An 18,354-nucleotide genomic window follows, 5' to 3' on the forward strand; every position below is an offset into this window, starting at 1 on the left:
TTTATACTTATAATGAATCAGTTGTTTAGTTGAACACTAAATTGGCGATTTTTCCAATTCAGTTTAAGGCACTGATTGACTCTGCATAGACATCGCAATCTTTAAATTGGTATAGATAAAGAGGCCGCTTGAATGGGCCAACTTTCAATCAATAACCAACTTAATAATGACTAGGGTTTCTTCGACTAGATTTCATAGTTGAAAAGCTTTTCGCCTGGCATGCCCTTAATGTGATCAAATTGATTGGGAATATGCGGTGGCTTGGACAGCATTTCATTCACAGAGCGCTCGTAGAGATCGATGTAGTGCTGAAGGTTTTCGTCCGAGTACACCTAGGATTTCAATGAAACGGGAGTGAGTGTAAGTAATCAAAAGCTATGGCTGTTCTGTTAATTGTTAAATGGCTTGTGCTGGTTAATGAGTGTTATATATGAGATTAGTGCCCGAATGAGACCAGTGATTAGTACATTAGTCCATTAAATGGCAAACTCATACTGATACCTTGACTTTGGATATATAATATTTCCTTGACCTATAAAACAGCAGCGTAGAATATTCAAAAACAAGCAGAGTTTAGAGTAAGGCAGACGGGTGTGCGTGGAATTAAACCTTCAATACCTTCAGATAGCAGCGCCCCGCGAAGGTGATTCGACGTAGATCGTGAATTGCCTGGTAGAGATGATGGTAAGAGGCACTCTCGCACCGCAAAATAATGGCACGTACATCGATGAACTCGTCCTGGCAGATTTGAACGAATTCCGGATACTAAAATCGTAGTTGTGAGGTAATAATTTTAGTAAATAAGACTTTAACTAAGTTTACTGACATAGTTGCGAGTGAACTGTTTGCGAAAGAAGCGTTCCAGGTGCTTAAGCTCCATGAGCCGGTTGCCAAACTCGTACAGCTGGCGAGTGACCTCCCTTCCGATCAGGCTAAATGGATTCGTAAAAGCCCTAACATCATTCAGATGCTCCGGTTCCGGAAGAGCTTTTTCCGCCATCGGTGCTGGAACTGGCAAGGCATTTTGAGGAGCATTCCACTGATGATGATTGGATTCCTCATACGGATCCTTGGGCTTCAGTTGCGGCATCTCCAGTTGTTTCGTCTCTTTTTGTAGTGGCTGATAGGTTCCAGTTTTCAGATAAGTACCATTGGCATCCACATTGCGTTGCGTTTCCTCGGAGTCTTCAATCATGGTGTACAAGTATTTCAAATTTAGTCCCCCCTGTGGTTTGTATAGAGCAGGGGCTGTTGCTGTCCCGGCCCGTGACTCTGGACTTTCCGGAAAGGAGATGCCCACACCATTCTGAGTCCGTGGAGTGCTATAGGCACTGGGGCCTATTCCTGGGCCAGTGGAATGACTATTAGTCACTGCTTGGTTGTTTGTGACCAAACTGCTGCTATCGTTGCTGTCGATTAAAATCCTTAAGGAGCTGCTATTATTCAGGTTCATGAGAGCGCCTGCATCTTTGCCCCCAAAGGTGTTCTTCTGTTTCTGCAGGAGTTCGTCCAGATTGACGAAGGATTTTATAATCAACTGAACGAGGGACAAGGTCGAAACCTGCCACAAATCAAAAGTGGCCATGAAACCGGCGGGTAACTCATCCTTGATCTTGTTCAAACCATCGGGCGTGTTGTAAACATAGCCTTTCAGTATAACCCACGCATTCACGATGCGGGTGAAGACGAATATGAAATCCTTGACAGCCCAAGCGATTCCCTGGGAGTTGATGTTGGGCAGCACGCCGTCCGGACGCAACAGATCCTGCTTCAGGCGGGCACAAAGGGTATCGATCTTTTTGAAGCACGGACGACTGCGATGGGCGCTGGCCAGACGTTCCGCTATCTCGCTGCCCTGCAGTGAAATGCTGGTCATGTCGTGGAGGCGCTGCTGGAGCAACATCACCTCCGAGTTGCGCCCCACATTTTGAACTCGCAGGCCATCGCCGGCACCGCTTTCCAAGGAACTGATACTCGATTCATCGGGGACAAGACTAAAAAAATTTATTTTATTTGAAAAATTTATTTCGGCATATAAAAATGTACCTTTTTTTTTTTAATTTTTGGTACATACATCAAATTAAAAAAAAAAATGGTAAGAAGTATTTGGAACAGAGAATAAAGTTTAAAAATAATAAATAAGTCAAAAATTTATAACTTACTTTTTGAAAGACTGTATTATTTTTAAAGATATTGATCATTGGAAATAGTTTTCTAGAAGTAATTTAAGGTTTATTATAGGCTATTGACCAAAACACCAAATAAAAGCTTTGACTTATACCATGATAATAACATGTATCTTAATTAAAAATGAATTTTAGTTAAAAAAAATTGTTATATATTATATTTGAATACATATTATATGACTTAATATTTAAAGGATTTAAAGGATGTTTTGGTAAGAAATACAAAAGAGTTTAATACTTATTTTGAATGTAGGGAATATAGTATTCAAGAGCAAAAGTAAGGATAGACCATGTTAGACTTACCTGTCCGAAAATAAAGCTGTTCCTGGCTTCTTTACCTCCAAACGAGATAGCTCGAGGCCCACATCCACTTGGGTGGCCGCATCGCAGCTGAGTTTGATGGGCTCTTGGGTCTGGGTTTGGGCGGAACAGAACTGCTTGGGCGGCGGAGCATAATCACCACTGGGATAGTAGTGGGGCACATAGAAACCAGCCATGTTGCAGCTGCTGGTGGCCGAGGCACGAGCGGAATACACCTGACCCTGACCGTAGGCGCTCATGGAGGCTGATGGGGAGCAAAGGGAATATAGTGAAATATCAGTCTTGTTGGGGCTAGTATAACACACCAGAACTGGCTGCATAGTGCTGCATACCCGGCATCGGCATATAGGCCATATAAGGAGGAGGAGAATGATGATGATGATATGCAGCCGGTGGAGGTGGAGGATTCGCATGCCAATTGGGATGACATGCATTTCCGGTCATGATGGGGCAGCTGCCAGAGCCGGGAACAAACACAGCCGACACACGAGGTGTGGTCACTGACCACGAGCTCTGCGAAACATGTTCCTGCACAAAAACGTCGGTGACCATGCGGTTGCGATCCAAGTAGGTCTGCTGGTACATCGATTGCTGGTGCATCGATTGCATGGTCACCGAGGGCAGTTGGAAGATGCGAACGTTCATTATCCTGCCACGAGTCGAGTTTTAAGACTGCAAAAAAAAAAAAAAAAAAAAATCACCAAAGCAAACTGAAAAGCTGTTTAACATTTCAGCCATTTTGAGGTTAGCTTTCAATTACTAAGCGCACGTGGATTGCTTAATCCTGTCAAGAAACTTACAAAGACAAATGTATTGGTATCTCTGGTTTATCCAGTGGCTGGTGCCGTAGTTTTGGTCAAGAGGAAGAGCAGTCTGCTCCGTTGGAAGTCAAAAGACGAAAGAAAATTTCATTTGAAAACGGTCACCAGAGTTGTCGAGCTATCGATGGAGTTATCGCAAATCGGTTTATTATGGCGTGCTTTCAGTGGGACCATATAATTTAAATAGAGATGGGAAATGTACTGGTTATTATAAATTAATTAATATGTCATGGTAACAGATAAATCTAATGATGTCAACTATTTTAAGTAAATTCAATCTTAAATTTAATGCTATTTTAACAGTTAAACGGTTTTTTAGTTTAAACACATTCTTTTTATGCACTTTAACTATAAACAATAGAAATTTAAGTACTTGTGTAAAACCAACAAAATGTGGTTTTGCTTTTATAAAATCTTAAATGTGGGATCAAAACGGCAGAGTTCCTTATTTTTGAATTTTTTATTTAATGGCTTTAATAGTTATCGACTATCGATAAATCAAGTGTAACCGTTCAACGAATTAGTGTTGTTCAAGGAGAAGTTCCGTATTCTTGCGCTGTTTAACACTACACTTAATGCATTTCGTTTAGAACAAAATTAAGACAAATCTATAAAAATGACGGAGGTTACTGATTTTAGTGAGCAAATATCCAATGGAAAGAACATATTAAATGTGCGCTGCCAGTTCTGCAATAGTTTGATGCTCAAGGCCCAAGAGGGAACCTACAGCCAGGAGGAAGTAAGTGCCGGGGTTTGTAATTCCATTCCAATCAGACTCCAATTGTTTACATTTGCTGCGGCCAGGTGGAAGTGCCCCTGATGATGCAAAAACAGGACAGGACGGCGGACAGTCTGAACAGCGAGCCACTGAAGGACTTTTGGCTGGTCAAGGACATGATGATGTTCGAGAATATTGGATTCTCCAACACGGTGGATGGCAGGAAGTTCCTGGTTTGTGCGGATTGCGAGCGAGGACCAGTGGGCTATCATGATCTGAGCACCCGCCACTGTTTCCTGGCCCTCAAAAGAGTGGTCCACAAGGACTCCTAGCTGCCCCAACCTTGAACACTTAGCCCCGTCTATTTGTAATCCATTTACCTATACTAAAAGTCAGGTCTATCAAGTGGAATGTACAATCTGCTTCGCTTAGCTGCTTGCTTAGGTATTCTTTTCACGGAATTTTACCTCATTCTAATTAATTTGAGAGGTTTTTTTTTTCTGTATTTCATTAAAATTTAGTACGACCCACAAAGGGATTCTGTATTTACCTCAAACTTCCTTGTCTTGATAAAGATGACTAAAATATTTAAGCCAAAGCAAAAGTTTCTTACATTTTGTTGAATTTAAAAACCAGGGAAATAAAACGCTTGTTTCTGTATAATTTTTATTAAATTAAACGTTTTCAACTAGCAATAATACCAAAAATAGCAGTCATGAATTCGTAAAGATAATGTAAGCAAATCTTTAAATTTGTTAAAATAAACATACCATGGTTGCTTCATTTGTGCTGTAATTTTAAAATCTATTCCAAAATTTAAAATTTGAAAATTTGTAAGGGAACATTACTCTTTGGAAGCAATTTTTATAATAAACTGCATTTCAGTTTAGACAATCATCTCTGGGCAATAAAAACATTCGAGTTTTGTATTCATATTTATTGTTTTTCACTTTAAACATTTTACAATTTTATTGCATTATAAATATTGCATTTTAGAGGAGATTCTTAACTAAAAAATTTTTACTATAAACTGTTATTTTGCTATACGAACTAAAAATGATGTATTTGTTGCTTTGGTTTCTGTAACGTGTTAAATGTTTTACTTGGTATCTGCATCTGCATCTGCATTTATTGCTACGTTGGACAAAAGGTTTCATTTGGTGTTTCCTCTACTCAAATATGAGATATCCCATAGATGTGGTGTATCCTTGCTGGGTGTTGCCTATGCGGTAGATGAAACGATTTCAAAGTTTTCCGTTTTTGGCAGTTGGTTACAACAACGAGTGTTTTTTTAATCCCTTGGGAGTGCGATAGATATGGGCGTGGTCGTCGGTCCTAAGCGTGTCACAACTATCTTTTGGTTTTCCTCGGACGACTTTCCTCCTCTCCCAATTGCTTGCTAATTATTCTATGAAGTGTGTTCTCCTCGTTGAGATTTATTTTCAAATACTTTATTTATTATTTTTAGCTATTGCCGACATTTAGCTTGCTTGTTAGAAATTTGGTTTAAGTCTTATGAAAATAAAAAAGGGAGAAACTTAGGCGAAGAATGTTAACATTTATGGTTTTATGTACTACTTTTCATTTTGGTAGCCTTAATTTTTAACATTGTTAGCTTTTTGTGGCCTCCATTGACTTATTGGTTTATTTCGTTTTGTTAAATACTTTCAACTGCGGTAGGTTTTAGTTTTATATCGTTATTTGCTTCTGCATTCGTTTAATACGTTAGTTTCAAAAATTCAGTTAATGTAAATAGATTTAAACGATTATATTGGCCAATTGTTACTTGCTCTCTTTGGTTTTATATACACTTCTAATTAGGGAATTATGTTATTATTTAATACTTTGTATAAAGCTTTTACGGTTCTCCATTCAAAAAATGTTACAAAATCAGGCTGGACCAGAGCTGAAATCGGTATGTTATCAATAATTATATTAACTTTAGGAGCATTATTTTATATTACCAGACTCTGGAGCAGCTCTGCGAGTGGACCTTGTTTGATGATGAGAGGGGGGAGAAAGCGGTGAAAGTGTCACAGAAGTCAAAGAGTCAGCAGCATATACGAAAAACGAAAACTGGGTGGATGCATCGATAAAACAAACAAAAACAACTGAGGGATTCCCTCGATTCCGTTCTTAACGCTGTAGATATTGGCGGGCGCTCAGCAGGAGACCCACCATGGCTGCCACGCCCACCGCTGAGGCGCCCATCGCCCCGGCTCCGTTGCAGTTATCCGTATCACAGGAGCAGACCACCTGGCGACCTCCGAACCCGGCCCGCTGATAGCAGTAGTTGGTGGAGGTCTGGTTCTGATAGGCACAGGTCCTTATCACACGGCTATCCGGAGGCACTGCAATTCGATTATCCCGGGTAACATTGGTTTTTTACTGTGGTTTTATTTCCGCTTATCTACTCACGGCTGTTCACGGAGAACTCAATGATCTGCGTGATCTTGCGGCAGTACGTGGGAATCCCCTTGCCTCGGGACGAATACTGCTCATCGCAGTCCTTCAGCAAGTTGTCGGGCGGTATGTCCAACGCACAGTTGGCATCTTTGTGGCTGTTGCAGACAAAGCACTTGATGGCATATCCTAAGAAAAATATATACAAAAATTAATTTAAAAATTTATTTTAAATTAGTTTTATTTTAAGAACATATTTTATAAAATTTTTGAAAGCCAAAACTTTTTTTTTAGTTTTCTATTTGACATAAAGTTTCTATAAGTAATTGTATATCTTGAGGTTGCGATCATCACTACTTTCTTAGCTCATTAAAAGGTTTTATTAAGTCTATAGATTGATAATAGTTATTTGCCATAAATATAAAGCTAATTAATTAATTAATTTTTAATAATATTTAAAATGTAAAGAAAAATAAAATAAAAAGTGCAAAAATAAAAACAGCAAATATATTGCCCTGTTGTTTGTGGCCAGTAATCACAAATTTTAGAAATGCGTATGACATCTTTGTCATACACATATAAACCTATATGTGTATTTTGTATTTTTTTGCTTTCAGTTATCATTTTAAATTAAATTGTATATTAATTAAGCCTTTTAATTGAATGCCGTTATTAACTCAGCATTTTTTTTATTAAATGTCCTAAGTCATTTATCATGCCCTTAAAAGCACTTAGTTTTTCTAATTGCTTCTGCAATCTAATACCATAATTGCATTTGCGCATCCTAAGTGCATATATACCTTTCGATTGCCCCTTTTTGCTTCCTTTCAATGCAATCTTTCACTTAATTGACCACAAAAGCAATAGTTAATGTCAATTAGAAAAAATTCCATTGGCATCCTATGTCTAACCTTAATAGTTTCACAAAACAAGTGAATATGAAGGAAACAACCGTGTAAACAAATATGAGAGCTTTGCCCAGATATAAAGAGATTTCTCGGGAACTTGTGATCGCTGTCGCTGCCTTAGCTAAATTGAATTTAAGGTCGTGCGCGACACGAGATTCGCATTATTTAATATGCGGACTGGAAATACTATACTGTGTACCGCCTGTCCCGCCCCCTCATCCGCCCCCAAATGGTGCAACCTGCGATGCGCTTTTGCCTCAAGCTGTGCCAAAAATGGCACAATGGCATGGAGATGTCAGAGATTCCGTCGAATCCATCGACGCCTCCATTAGTGACAGACTGCGAGGCTCTTCGGAGGGCCTCGCTAATTGAGACATCGACATTGCTAATGGACTCGAATAACTTTGCCTCACTTCACATCGCCTCTGAATACTTCCACTGCCCATTTTGTCTCCGTCAATTTGGGTTGCATAAGCGGGGCGGAAAAATGTGTTGCCTGCTTCTGGGCGTAGAAACTTGAGAACAATGGAAAAGGCCGACTGTAAGATGTACCACTCTGCGGGGTGGCCCATAGACTAGATACTCTGAGGGCTAGAAGCACATCATCAAGACAAAAGAATGCAGTATGCTAAAAGGGAGTCCCAAAAAGAGTGGGTTGGTGTGAAGAGTTGTGGAAGCTTATTGATTGATATAACTTGCTTTTCCTCTTGGAATAGCAGCATATGGTTGCGAAAAAAGTACATCTAAGAAATTAAGGAGCTATGTTAGTAATTTACTAGGACCCTATAGCAGCATTTAGGAATAAGAAATATAAACCAAAACATATGTGGGGCCTTCGAACAGTATAAAATATATATTTATTGGTGGCACAAATTATTTAATAATTTTTTTTAAACTACTTAAAAACCCTTCGACATTAACACATAATTATAACTTTTTAATAATGCTAATAATGCAAAAAAAATTACTTGAAAATATAACAAACCATACTTTTTCTATTATTTCTTGTTAAAAAAGTTTAGAGAAAACCTTTAGAAAATGTTGCCACAACATAGCCAATTTTCCCCACTGTTTACACTTAGTCATGACCAATTAAGGTTTGTTACAGTCTATAAATAGTCGTAAATTGCATTGATTAAACTGCATAGAACGCGAAAAAGATGGAGGTAAATATGTTATATATTGTACAAAGAAATTCCTCAACAAAAACGAATACGAAATAAAGCAGTTATTTTGCAAAACAAAGATTAAGCTTAATTAAAACATATTTTTATATAAGTCTGTGAGCGGATTTGGGTTTTGGGTATCGGATAACTGCAACTGGCCCCCAGGACCCTTAACCACATAGAGTGCGCATGTCCTACATTATCCTTGCACATACACACATATGTGGGAAAAGTACAAAAAGGAAGGAATTTTCAAAAAAAGAAGGAAGGAAGGAAACTTGAGATAACACGAGTTCGCAGGGATTATCCTTTGTGAAATGATAGGATAGTGTGGGCTAATCATTATCTGTCTTAATTAAGCTGTCAACTGGCAACGACCTCAGGGAAAACCCCTTCCCTCTCTCTTTATTTTCCAAGAGCCCAGGAAAAAGCTGTGGGCAGAGAGCCAACAAATGAAGTAGAGAAAAAAGTCCTTTTTTCTCAGAGAGCTCAAGGAAGCAACCGACTTGATATCTATTGAATGCAAATATTACTCAGTGGGGTGGACAAAAAGGCGCCACGGCGGCCGGCTTAGAAACTCTAGATACTCTGGTTTTCAGTGGCGTCAGGACGGCGCCAGCAGCTCTCCCAATTCGCAGCACCCCAGTAACCTGCCCCATTCCAAACTAACTTCTATTATGTAATCGTAATCGCGATGTTGGACGTCCGTTCTGCGATTTAAGCGAAACTCTTCCTGTAGTCGACTCAAATCCTTTTACCTTGCTGCACGGCGATGGCCAAAATTAGCGCACTAATCACATAGATGTACTGCATTGTTGTTTTTTATGTTATTTTATAGACTTGAAACACTCTTTAGTTGGTCACTAAATTTAATTTTTAATTGGATTTATTTTTTCGTGCGGCGCTCACAGACGACTTATATTCACAGATTTTCGTTTCAGGTATTATCGCTGAGCATGGGCTGGTTCTAATATATATATTTATATATATTCCTTGCAAAAAACTAGCGCTCTCGGCAAAACGCTGGCAAACGGTTGGCAAACGGCAAACGACTGGGCGAAGCAGCAGCCGCACTCGACAATTGTACCACGAACACAACTTGCGGACGGCCAGTCAACGGGGCGGATGAGTCGCATCGGATCGGGTGGCGCTGAAATGGGCTGTACGGTGTTTTCGGGGGGGTTAGTGGGTGGCATCCTCAGCCTCAGATTCAGATTCAAATTCAGTTCTCAGCTTGCAGCCATCGAGCTTTCGCCGCCGAGCTTTCGAGTGTGCGTCCTCCTTGCGATTTCCACGGTGTGTGTATTTTTGCAGTCAGGAGATGCCAATGTGTAGCTGCAAAAAAGTGTCTCAATCGACACTAGTTCACAGGGCTTGGGTCATACAAAAATATTTATTTTATATTTATAAATATTTTTATATATATGCAGCTACTTAGAAACTATTTTTAAATTCCAGAAAGTAAACAAAAGTTGAAAATATTTTAACTAAAGCTCAATTAAGAAAGATTTTGCTTAATCTTTTAATGTTATTGATATCGATTTCATTAACTATATATTGCATGTAAAAAAAAAAAACATACTTCGATAATAATTTATTTAATCCAAATGAATTATTTAAAACACTTATTTAAAAACTTATACATATTTTCAAGCATTCATTTATTTTTCTGAAACTGTTTATTATTCATAAAATAAATTTCATATGCTGATAGTTTTTACAAATCTTATTTCGAAATGTTATAATTTATAGCTTAATTGAAAGGGGCTAATTGAATATTAAAGAACTGGGCTAATCGTGGGTCGATAGGTCTTGAAACATACATACATACAAAGCTAGTGAGGAAATAAAATCTTTAAAGCAAGCTTAGTAATTTCGAATTATTTTCCCAGTTGTGAATCGGTTGAAACCTAATCTACTTCCAAGTATATAATTACCAGAGAATTTTGAAAGAGGAGATAACAGCCTGCTCTTATTATATATAAATCTCAGAAGAATTTGTAGTTGTTAAAACTCGTAGTTTTAGTAGTGTTCCTTAAAAACAATTTATTGTATGAGGAAGAAAACAAAACATATATATTGCCATTCTATTCGAGATAGATTTGTTTGATTTATTTTTTATTTATGCATATTTAAGTACTCGTAATTAGAGCCTGCAATTAGACAAAGGCAGTGGATCACTGGATGGACCATCCACTTACAACCCTGAGCGCCATTTCAACTAGGCGTCCAGACACTTAATCTATAGTTAAGACCTCGGGAGATCGAGACGCACACGTGAACAGCCGGAGAAGTCGCACAACCTAAGCATAAATCTGGCCGGTGCATTAATTAAGCTTAAACGCAGGCTTCCTCTTGGAGCTCATCACAAAGTCGCACAAATTGCTGCCCCAAGACGCTGGTCAATTGAATTAAGTCTCTCTTTCACTCACTAAACTATTTATGTATATATATATTTTTTTTTTTTTTTGCAGATCGTTTTGGCTTGCTTTTGTGCTCCAATCAGTGCGCGAAATTGAAGACAGCAATGGGGGAAGATTGCCCTTTGGGGAGATTGTTTTTACCCAGTCTCCCAGACTAGTTTGTACTTACACAGAAAATAATAAGTCAAAGTAATAGTTATGGTTTAAAAAAGGCTGATATTTTAATAAAGGTTGAACACATAAACAGGTTTATTTGCATTTTTTACACCTTATATCTCAAAGCTTATGATCCAAGTCAAAATATATATTTTATAGATTTAATAGACCTTACTAAAGTCCCAATTTATCTTTAATTAAATATTAATTTGCTTCAGGTAACCTAAGTAAAACTAAGTTCAATATTTTATTCTTTGCAGTGGAATCTCCCTCAATTGATGTCATTAAATTATGTTTGTGTCTATAAATAGCTTTAGTGAGAAAAGAGTTCTGTCTTTGATTTGGGGTTAAAGTACCAGTAATCAAAATGTTGACTAACATATTAAGCAACAAATTGCTTAAATTTAAATAACATTGAGACTAACTAAAGCTAAAGCTTACAAATCTTAAGCTTTAAAGCTAGCTTCTAACAAGTTGTGGAACCGACTAAAAGCTTTCTCTAACAAAATATTGGTTTATTTCCCTTGCCTTTGAATTTCCCCTTGTTTTGATTAGAGCATTAACCCCAAAAAACTGCGATTCTTTTATTCACTTTTTGTTTGATCTGGTTAAAATTTAATTTTATTTTTTTATGCGCAATTAATCTTTTGTTCTGACAGTTGAAATGAAGGGCAGGGGACTAACAACTCCAGAAATCATTTGTTAGAACAAAAAAAAAACAGCAAACCGGTTCCAGCAAACAAGAATCTGTTTGGATTTGTTCTGTACTTATGTAGGTATATTCGAATCCCAGTCTGACCTTCCAATAATGCTTGCTGATCAGCTGATTTCTGACTTCGATACGATCCCAATGCCATTTGCCTAAAGACGAAGACAATATTTTCACAGACCTCAGTTACCCGTTGGATTTGCAGCAGTTTGGTTCTACGGCCAATGGAATTCTGAAATTACCAATCAAAGTATTAACAAGGAATAAATTATTGTAAGTTTTGCAAACTATTAAAACGGATTAATTAAATTTGTATAATACAAAGCAAAGGTTTCTTTTTCGAGTCTCAATTATTGTACATTTAAACGCATCGATATTCAATTTAAAGCATTTGATTCCATGTATTTACAGAAATCATTTTTTGTTGACTATTCATAACAAGTTTCCATGTTAGTTAAAAACGCTAAATCTTTAAAAAACATTGTTAGCCAAGTATTTGAATTTAATTTTCCCATTTTTTTTAATCACTTAAAGCAAGGGAGTGTAATATTTTTTAAATCTTCTTTTATTTTGTTGCTCTTAAAAATGTTTTAAAAAATGTTGCACTATTTTATGGCCATGCAACCGCTTCAAACTGGCTAAAACCGACCACTGAACGGTCGACCACTGAATTTATTCGGTTTGGTTTGGCTCTTCACACAAAGCAGCGTGGAAATTTCAAATTAGTTGCATTGCTTGCAGAATCGGACACCTAATTAATGCAGCAAAGTAACGTAGACTTTAATGAGTCAAGAATTCGAAACTGCTGCTGCCCAAACTGCCTTGAACTAGGACAGATAAGCTCGAGCTCCGTCCTCCCTATCAACACCACTGTTTTCCTCAATTAAAATGAGGATGAGTCTAGAAGTCTGACTTCGTCACCGATGCGGACTAGACCAAACCACCACAGCTGAGTTTTTGGAGGTGCGAACCAGTTTTAACTAATCAGCTCCGTTGATAAGGAAATCGCTTTATAAAGTGTAGTACTCGTACAGTCCATGTTATGGAACGTGCTCAGCTCACCGGAACCAAACTGATCACTCAACAGCAAAATGTTTTAGAGGCAATGACATCGCGGGCCGAGCCCAAGATTTGATTTAGGACTTCCGATCATGGACCCATTGACAAGGAAATGTAGTTTCTTATGAAATTGTTCTACAGTTTTTATATTGCCAGATAAGGATTGTTTATATTGTCAATGAAAAGGTTCTTAAATACACATCAGTTTTATTATATTTTAATTTATGTTATTTTTATTACTGATACTTAACACCAAAAAATGGGTTCAATATTAAAGCTTTTCGATTTTATAATTGAAACGTTTATTTATATAACAACAACATTATTAATTTTTACAATACCTATAAAAGATATTTATCTTAAAAATATTTACCTTCCTAGTGACTTCTGCCATAATTTAAATAAATATCTTAATTTAATTTATATTAAGTATAGAAAGATATATTATAAACTCTTGAAAATATATCTCCTAAATTGTTTTTTACTTTTTTTTGTATTATTTTAAATATACAGCTTATAAATTTTTCTCTCTGTGCCTTAAACCCCTTTAATAGAACCACAAACAAATCATTTCTTCGGCTGTTTAAAGGTTTAAAAACTTTTAAATTGAAGTCTAATGTCAGATAATGAGACATAATTCGGTTAATACTTGAATACATTTTTTTTTTTCTGTTTGGCAGTGACGTCACGTCGGACTTAACCGGTTCAAGCCGGTGGATTCCATTTGGACGGCGTTTTGTTTTTGGGTTAAGAACCAAGCTGAAACCAACCGAAGCCAGAGCTTATCAATGCGGCGAGCGAACTACCTTGTATAGCATTCAACATCCCCCTCTCTATATATGTATATATGGATTATTTAATATAATAATAATACGACCCCGTAAAGACGATCGAGTGACGGAAGTTTTTCCATTTTTCCCATTTGCCGACTTTAGGGTCGATCTTGTTGTTGGAGTCGCTCTTTCTTCCACTCGCTCTCTTCGGCTCTCATTTGTGGATGAGCTGAGCTGGCTTTTTGAAAATTCAACGTTTTTCGAAATGTTAAATACGAGTTTTCAGATTCATCTCGACGGTGCTCGCGTCAAGTTGTCCCCTCGCATTGAACAACAATAATCCACTCGTGTGAGAATACTTGTGTGTTGTAACAATTTGTGACCATAAAGAGTTCTGTGGCCTTCAATTCAACTTTTCAAAGGTGATTAAAGGCATAACAAAAAATATACAATAATTATTTGAATCACAATTTTATTTAAAACGGATATTAAATACGAACATTACATTAAAGTAAAATACATTTAGTGACATTTAAGCATTCAACGATAATTAATAAAATGATTTAAAAGAGTGAATATAAGCTTAATAATTTCTGATAAAGTAAAATAGCCTAAATAAATCCTTTAAATTTTTCAAGCACATCATAAATATGTGGAAGAGAAAAACTAGAGCAAAAATGTATTCTTTTTAACTAATAAAAGAAAATATGCACATTTACGATCACATCTATTTAAATATTAAACAAACAGTTGTATTAGTACAATATTAGCATTTGTCACGTTTGCAGGCCACGTTCTGATACCGGTTTACTAGTGTAAATAAGAATCGAATACAATGTGTTATAGATTATAAATATTACTGAAGTAATGCTAATGAACAGATCGCTGTGTTTAATGCTAATCAAATTACAAACACACACAAAAACAAAAAAAGAATTAGATAAATTAAATAGAAAATTCTACTACTTCTTACAGCATCTGCGTTGGATAAAACCGAAAGAAAAACCGCAAAAATGTCAACAACTATCTTCATCTATGCCGTGTGCCTTGCATTAGTTGCCAATTTCATGTCAGGTGAATATTCATTTTGTAATTAAGTAGTCTATACAAATAAATATATAACCTTTAGGTTTTTTTTTTGTATTTTTAATCAATTGAAATCCACTTTCAATTTAAGCAATAACAATAGTTTAATTGATTGGCCAACACTTTAGATTTGTTCAGCATTTAGTTTTTGCCAATTTGTTGATTTTCTATTTAGCTTAAATCGTACTCAACCCACCGCAACTTATTAAGCCACATGATCACTGAGGTGGAAACTCACGCCAAACACTTTGCTGAATAAAAGAAAAAAACCTCTCATGAAAACTAGACTCTGTCAACTCAAGCGCCACGTTAAATTGAATTTACCCGGATTGAATTGCTTTCATTTTATTTCTGTCAAAAATGAGCGATAAGTTTGTTGATTGAAAACGAAAATCAAAATCAAATCAAAACTTTAATAGAACTTATTGTTCTTTAAATTCCTCAATAACTAATTTTGTAATTCCTTTTTGGTTGAATGATGACACAGATATGACCTATTTATTTATCAATTTACGATGCTGGCAGTATTTGTAGCAATTAACTCATCTTACTGCGTCTCACTTTACCGCCTACCATTAAGTTAACTTTTAATTGTTTAAAAAATCCGAGAGTTTATTCTAATTAGACAGTGGATGCCCACACGCACACACAATCCTTTGTGAGCCACCGCCACGGGTAAATTGATTGTCCAAGCAATTTCGCGGCTCGCACTCACTTGTTAAGGGAACATTAAATGGCGTTAAATAATATTGAAAGTATTTGCACACGAACTTATGTACCTACTATGTATAATAATCGTTTGGGCAAATATGCACGTTTATGGACATTCCACATCGACGAGTGAATAATACTTCTCCCTTTTCACTGGCGAACTTGAAAACGCGTTTCATTAGCGAACAATTGTCAAGCGAAAAGTTGCAACAATGGCAACAGTTGAGAAATATTTCCCTCTACTTTCCCGTTTTTCCCTCGCTTTTCCACTTTTCCTCCGAGTTACTCGCTGAACAGCCGCATGAATATGCAGCAAATGTAAAATGCAAATGGAAAATGCTAAAAATGCAAATTCTCAATCGCAACTGCCACTGTGGATTTTTTTACGGCAAGTGGTGACTTTTTATTATTTAATTTTTGTTTGGCCTGCCCTGAATTCACTTAATCGCCAAAAGGTCTACGTGAGTGGCCACCAAAGTGTTACAATATTATGCATACGCCCCGCAATACGTTAGACATTTATAATCCTGACAGCCCCAGACATATTTCGAATTTTCAAGTACGAGCTCCAGTCTGCATGTCCTTGCCCTTTGCCAACCTAATTTTTTTAGCAGGTTCAATGGGGAAATTCTCCTTTGAGTGATGGCTTGAAGGCTTCCAATTCCCTTCCTTTCCTCAGGCCATAGTTTCTGTCAAATGTTAACCAAATTGGATAGAGACTGTCAAATAAGCTTATGGGAAAACGGATTTGGCAATAAAAAATGTAATAGAAAAGTGCAATGACTTAAAGCTATCTTTCATTTATTTAAATATCTATTTAATGTTAAAATATTTTCAAGAAGCTTAGAAATTGTTTTCAGTTAAGTAAATTTATTTTTAAAATAAACATTTCCTATTTATGCTTAAGTAAATTAACAAAAATTTATGAGTCAATTAAATATAATTTATTAGGAAAAAGTTTGAATTTTTAATTATATTAATTAAATACTAACAATTGATTTTGAAATCAAAGATTTATTTTAACCACATTATAGCTTTTAGGTAAATAAATTGACAACGCCAATTTTGTTTTTTTAATAAATAGTTTAAAGATATTGATTATCTGATTATTTGTAAAATATGTAATTATATATTATGTTTTAGTTAGGGCTACTGAACTTCGACATAATTCAAACGCATATTAAGCCTAGTTTTTTCCGGGTTCTCGAGGGTTCGCGTGCCAAAGTCTGGATGTTTCGGCATTTATTTTTTGGCCCCAAGCAGTTGACATGCAATTATTCAGGTTACTGCAGTCGAATCGGAGTCAGTTTGTTAGTTTGTCAGTCAGAGGCCTCACCTGCCGACAGTATCTGGGTATGAATATGGGTGGCGATGGGAGGCTAATAAAACAATTTACTGTCAGTGTGTCGGCCACTTTGAAAAGGGCGAATTGCGCGGCATTTGAATGCCATTAGAGGTTGCACATATCCAATTACCATCGAGGAGGGAAAGTGTGGTTTAATTAAAGCAAATGTCGTAACTAATATTAAGTGGTTGCGCATTATTTCAGAATCAAGATAAGCAAAATTTATATTATTATAAATAATTTGTATGTATAAAAAAAAATAAAAAAAAAAACGGCTTTTTAATGACATGTTCTTTAGAATTATAATTAATCATTATTGTCTAGCTCATTAAAAGTAAACAAAAGAAACTAAAAAACAAAAGATTCAAACTTTAGATTACTTTAATGTTTTCCACGCATTAGCAAAATTAAGATTATCTCACTTTTTAAAAACAATGGTAATATATTTGGAACTTCGCACATTAAGAACTTTATTGTGCTTTTAATTTGTAGAATTGTGATGCTACAAATTGTCTAAGATTGATGATTAAATTCCATTTACATTTTTCTTTAATAAATCTACAAAGCGATAACTACATTTAATTGTCTAAATATTTCACACATTAAATATTAATTGTGCTTTTAATTTGTAGAATTTTGATACTACAAATTGCCTAGGATTGATGATTAATTTCCGTTCATATTTGTTATTAATTAATCTACAAGGCGATAACTACGGTAAATTGTCTTAATATATCACACATCAACAATATTTCCTTTACTTAAAGAAAAAATACATTTTAAATTCAAATATTTCTGTAATTCAGATATCAAAGTATCCAACTAACTTTTCAAATCTTGGGCAATAATTTGTATGAATTGTAAGGTGTGTTGATAACCTTATTATTTAAGTGCTGGTTGAAATAAATAAAATGCACATAACTAATGCATTGCTGCCTTATTCGGTTGCCATTGCAGTGAGTGCCATTCGGTGCCACCAGTGCAACACGCATGACAACGAGGACTGCGGTGGTCTGGTGGTCAACACGCCCCGTGCCCAGAGGGACAACCAGTACCTGAAGGACTGTGCCCCGCCCAGTGGCAAGGAGGCTTTCTGCCGCAAGACGGTGATCAAGTTCGAGGCGAACAATGAGCACAGGATCGAGAGGGGCTGCGGCTTTATCGAGGAAAAGATACAGAACGCCTGCTTCACGGCCGACAACGAGGGCTACAAGCAGATCATCTGCACCTGTGCCGACGAAGGATGCAATGGGGCCAAGTCCTTGATGGGAGCTCGCCAGGTGGCCTACAGCCTGGTCGGCTCGGTGGTCAGTCTGGCACTGGCCAGCGTCATCAGGCATTAACTTAGCAACTCTAGCATCCGCATCCCGAAGCCTGCATTCATAAAAAAGTACCTTAGCCCAACTGTTTACACTAAGTCTTTAATATTCTGCACTAAGTTCTTTGATGTTTGCCATATTTTTAGCTATGTACACATCCCATTTGTCTTGGCAGCTGTTGTGCGTTTAGTCTCGTATTTCGTATTTGTATTTAATTTCTATGAAAATATAAGCATTATATTTAACTGAA

General features: G+C 36.6%; 4 protein-coding genes across 5 annotated transcripts; 2 read left to right on the plus strand and 2 right to left on the minus strand.

Moving 5' to 3' along the window:
• Positions 1–23: 23 nt before the first annotated feature.
• On the minus strand, positions 24–3,451 carry LOC108149430 (protein mitoshell). The gene is made up of 6 exons (XM_017277000.2): positions 3,308–3,451; positions 2,813–3,179; positions 2,490–2,751; positions 827–1,994; positions 619–765; positions 24–332 (listed from the first exon to the last, which is right to left on the minus strand). Exons 2-6 carry the CDS (start codon positions 3,150–3,152, stop codon positions 186–188), a joined length of 2,064 nt encoding a protein of 687 aa, XP_017132489.1. The 5' UTR covers positions 3,153–3,179; positions 3,308–3,451; the 3' UTR covers positions 24–185.
• A 418-nt stretch (positions 3,452–3,869) lies between these two features.
• Positions 3,870–4,981, plus strand: LOC108149493 (guanine nucleotide exchange factor MSS4 homolog). The gene is made up of 2 exons (XM_017277114.2): positions 3,870–4,067; positions 4,133–4,981. Exons 1-2 carry the CDS (start codon positions 3,945–3,947, stop codon positions 4,376–4,378), a joined length of 369 nt encoding a protein of 122 aa, XP_017132603.1. The 5' UTR covers positions 3,870–3,944; the 3' UTR covers positions 4,379–4,981.
• Positions 4,982–5,646: 665 nt separating this feature from the next.
• On the minus strand, positions 5,647–9,613 carry LOC108149492. The gene is made up of 4 exons (XM_017277113.2): positions 9,282–9,613; positions 6,465–6,638; positions 6,011–6,397; positions 5,647–5,952 (listed from the first exon to the last, which is right to left on the minus strand). The coding sequence occupies exons 1-3, from the start codon at positions 9,334–9,336 to the stop codon at positions 6,183–6,185; spliced, it is 444 nt and encodes a 147-aa protein (XP_017132602.1). The 5' UTR covers positions 9,337–9,613; the 3' UTR covers positions 5,647–5,952; positions 6,011–6,182.
• A 2,384-nt stretch (positions 9,614–11,997) lies between these two features.
• LOC108149412 lies at positions 11,998–18,354 on the plus strand. Of its 2 annotated transcripts, none has more exons than XM_017276968.2 (3): positions 11,998–12,084; positions 14,619–14,717; positions 17,743–18,354. In XM_017276968.2, exons 2-3 carry the CDS (start codon positions 14,657–14,659, stop codon positions 18,126–18,128), a joined length of 447 nt encoding a protein of 148 aa, XP_017132457.1. In that variant the 5' UTR covers positions 11,998–12,084; positions 14,619–14,656; the 3' UTR covers positions 18,129–18,354. The 2 variants fall into 2 exon arrangements, with proteins under 2 accessions (XP_017132457.1, XP_017132456.1); XM_017276967.1 differs by lacking the exon at positions 11,998–12,084 and adding an exon at positions 13,917–14,065.

Source organism: Drosophila elegans, unplaced genomic scaffold (genome assembly GCF_018152505.1).
Source record: "Drosophila elegans isolate 14027-0461.03 unplaced genomic scaffold, ASM1815250v1 contig_814, whole genome shotgun sequence".
Lineage (NCBI taxonomy): Eukaryota > Metazoa > Arthropoda > Insecta > Diptera > Drosophilidae > Drosophila > Drosophila elegans.

Bases quoted from the DNA above. Each gene is read 5' to 3' on its own strand.
- LOC108149430 (XM_017277000.2), bottom strand. From the start codon at position 3,152: ATGAACGTTCGCATCTTCCAACTGCCCTCGGTGACCATGCAATCGATG. The intron at 766-826 runs GTCAGTAAACTT...CTACGATTTTAG, and splicing joins AACAGTTCACTCGCAACTAT to TATCCGGAATTCGTTCAAAT. The intron at 333-618 runs GTATTGAAGGTT...TTGAAATCCTAG, and splicing joins CGGGGCGCTGCTATCTGAAG to GTGTACTCGGACGAAAACCT.
- LOC108149412 (XM_017276968.2), top strand. From the start codon at position 14,657: ATGTCAACAACTATCTTCATCTATGCCGTGTGCCTTGCATTAGTTGCC. The intron at 14,718-17,742 runs GTGAATATTCAT...TTGCCATTGCAG, and splicing joins AGTTGCCAATTTCATGTCAG to TGAGTGCCATTCGGTGCCAC.
- LOC108149493 (XM_017277114.2), top strand. From the start codon at position 3,945: ATGACGGAGGTTACTGATTTTAGTGAGCAAATATCCAATGGAAAGAAC. The intron at 4,068-4,132 runs GTAAGTGCCGGG...TGCTGCGGCCAG, and splicing joins GAACCTACAGCCAGGAGGAA to GTGGAAGTGCCCCTGATGAT.
- LOC108149492 (XM_017277113.2), bottom strand. From the start codon at position 9,336: ATGCAGTACATCTATGTGATTAGTGCGCTAATTTTGGCCATCGCCGTG. The intron at 6,639-9,281 runs GTAAAAGGATTT...TATTTTTCTTAG, and splicing joins GGCCATCGCCGTGCAGCAAG to GATATGCCATCAAGTGCTTT. The intron at 6,398-6,464 runs GTGAGTAGATAA...ATCGAATTGCAG, and splicing joins TGAGTTCTCCGTGAACAGCC to TGCCTCCGGATAGCCGTGTG.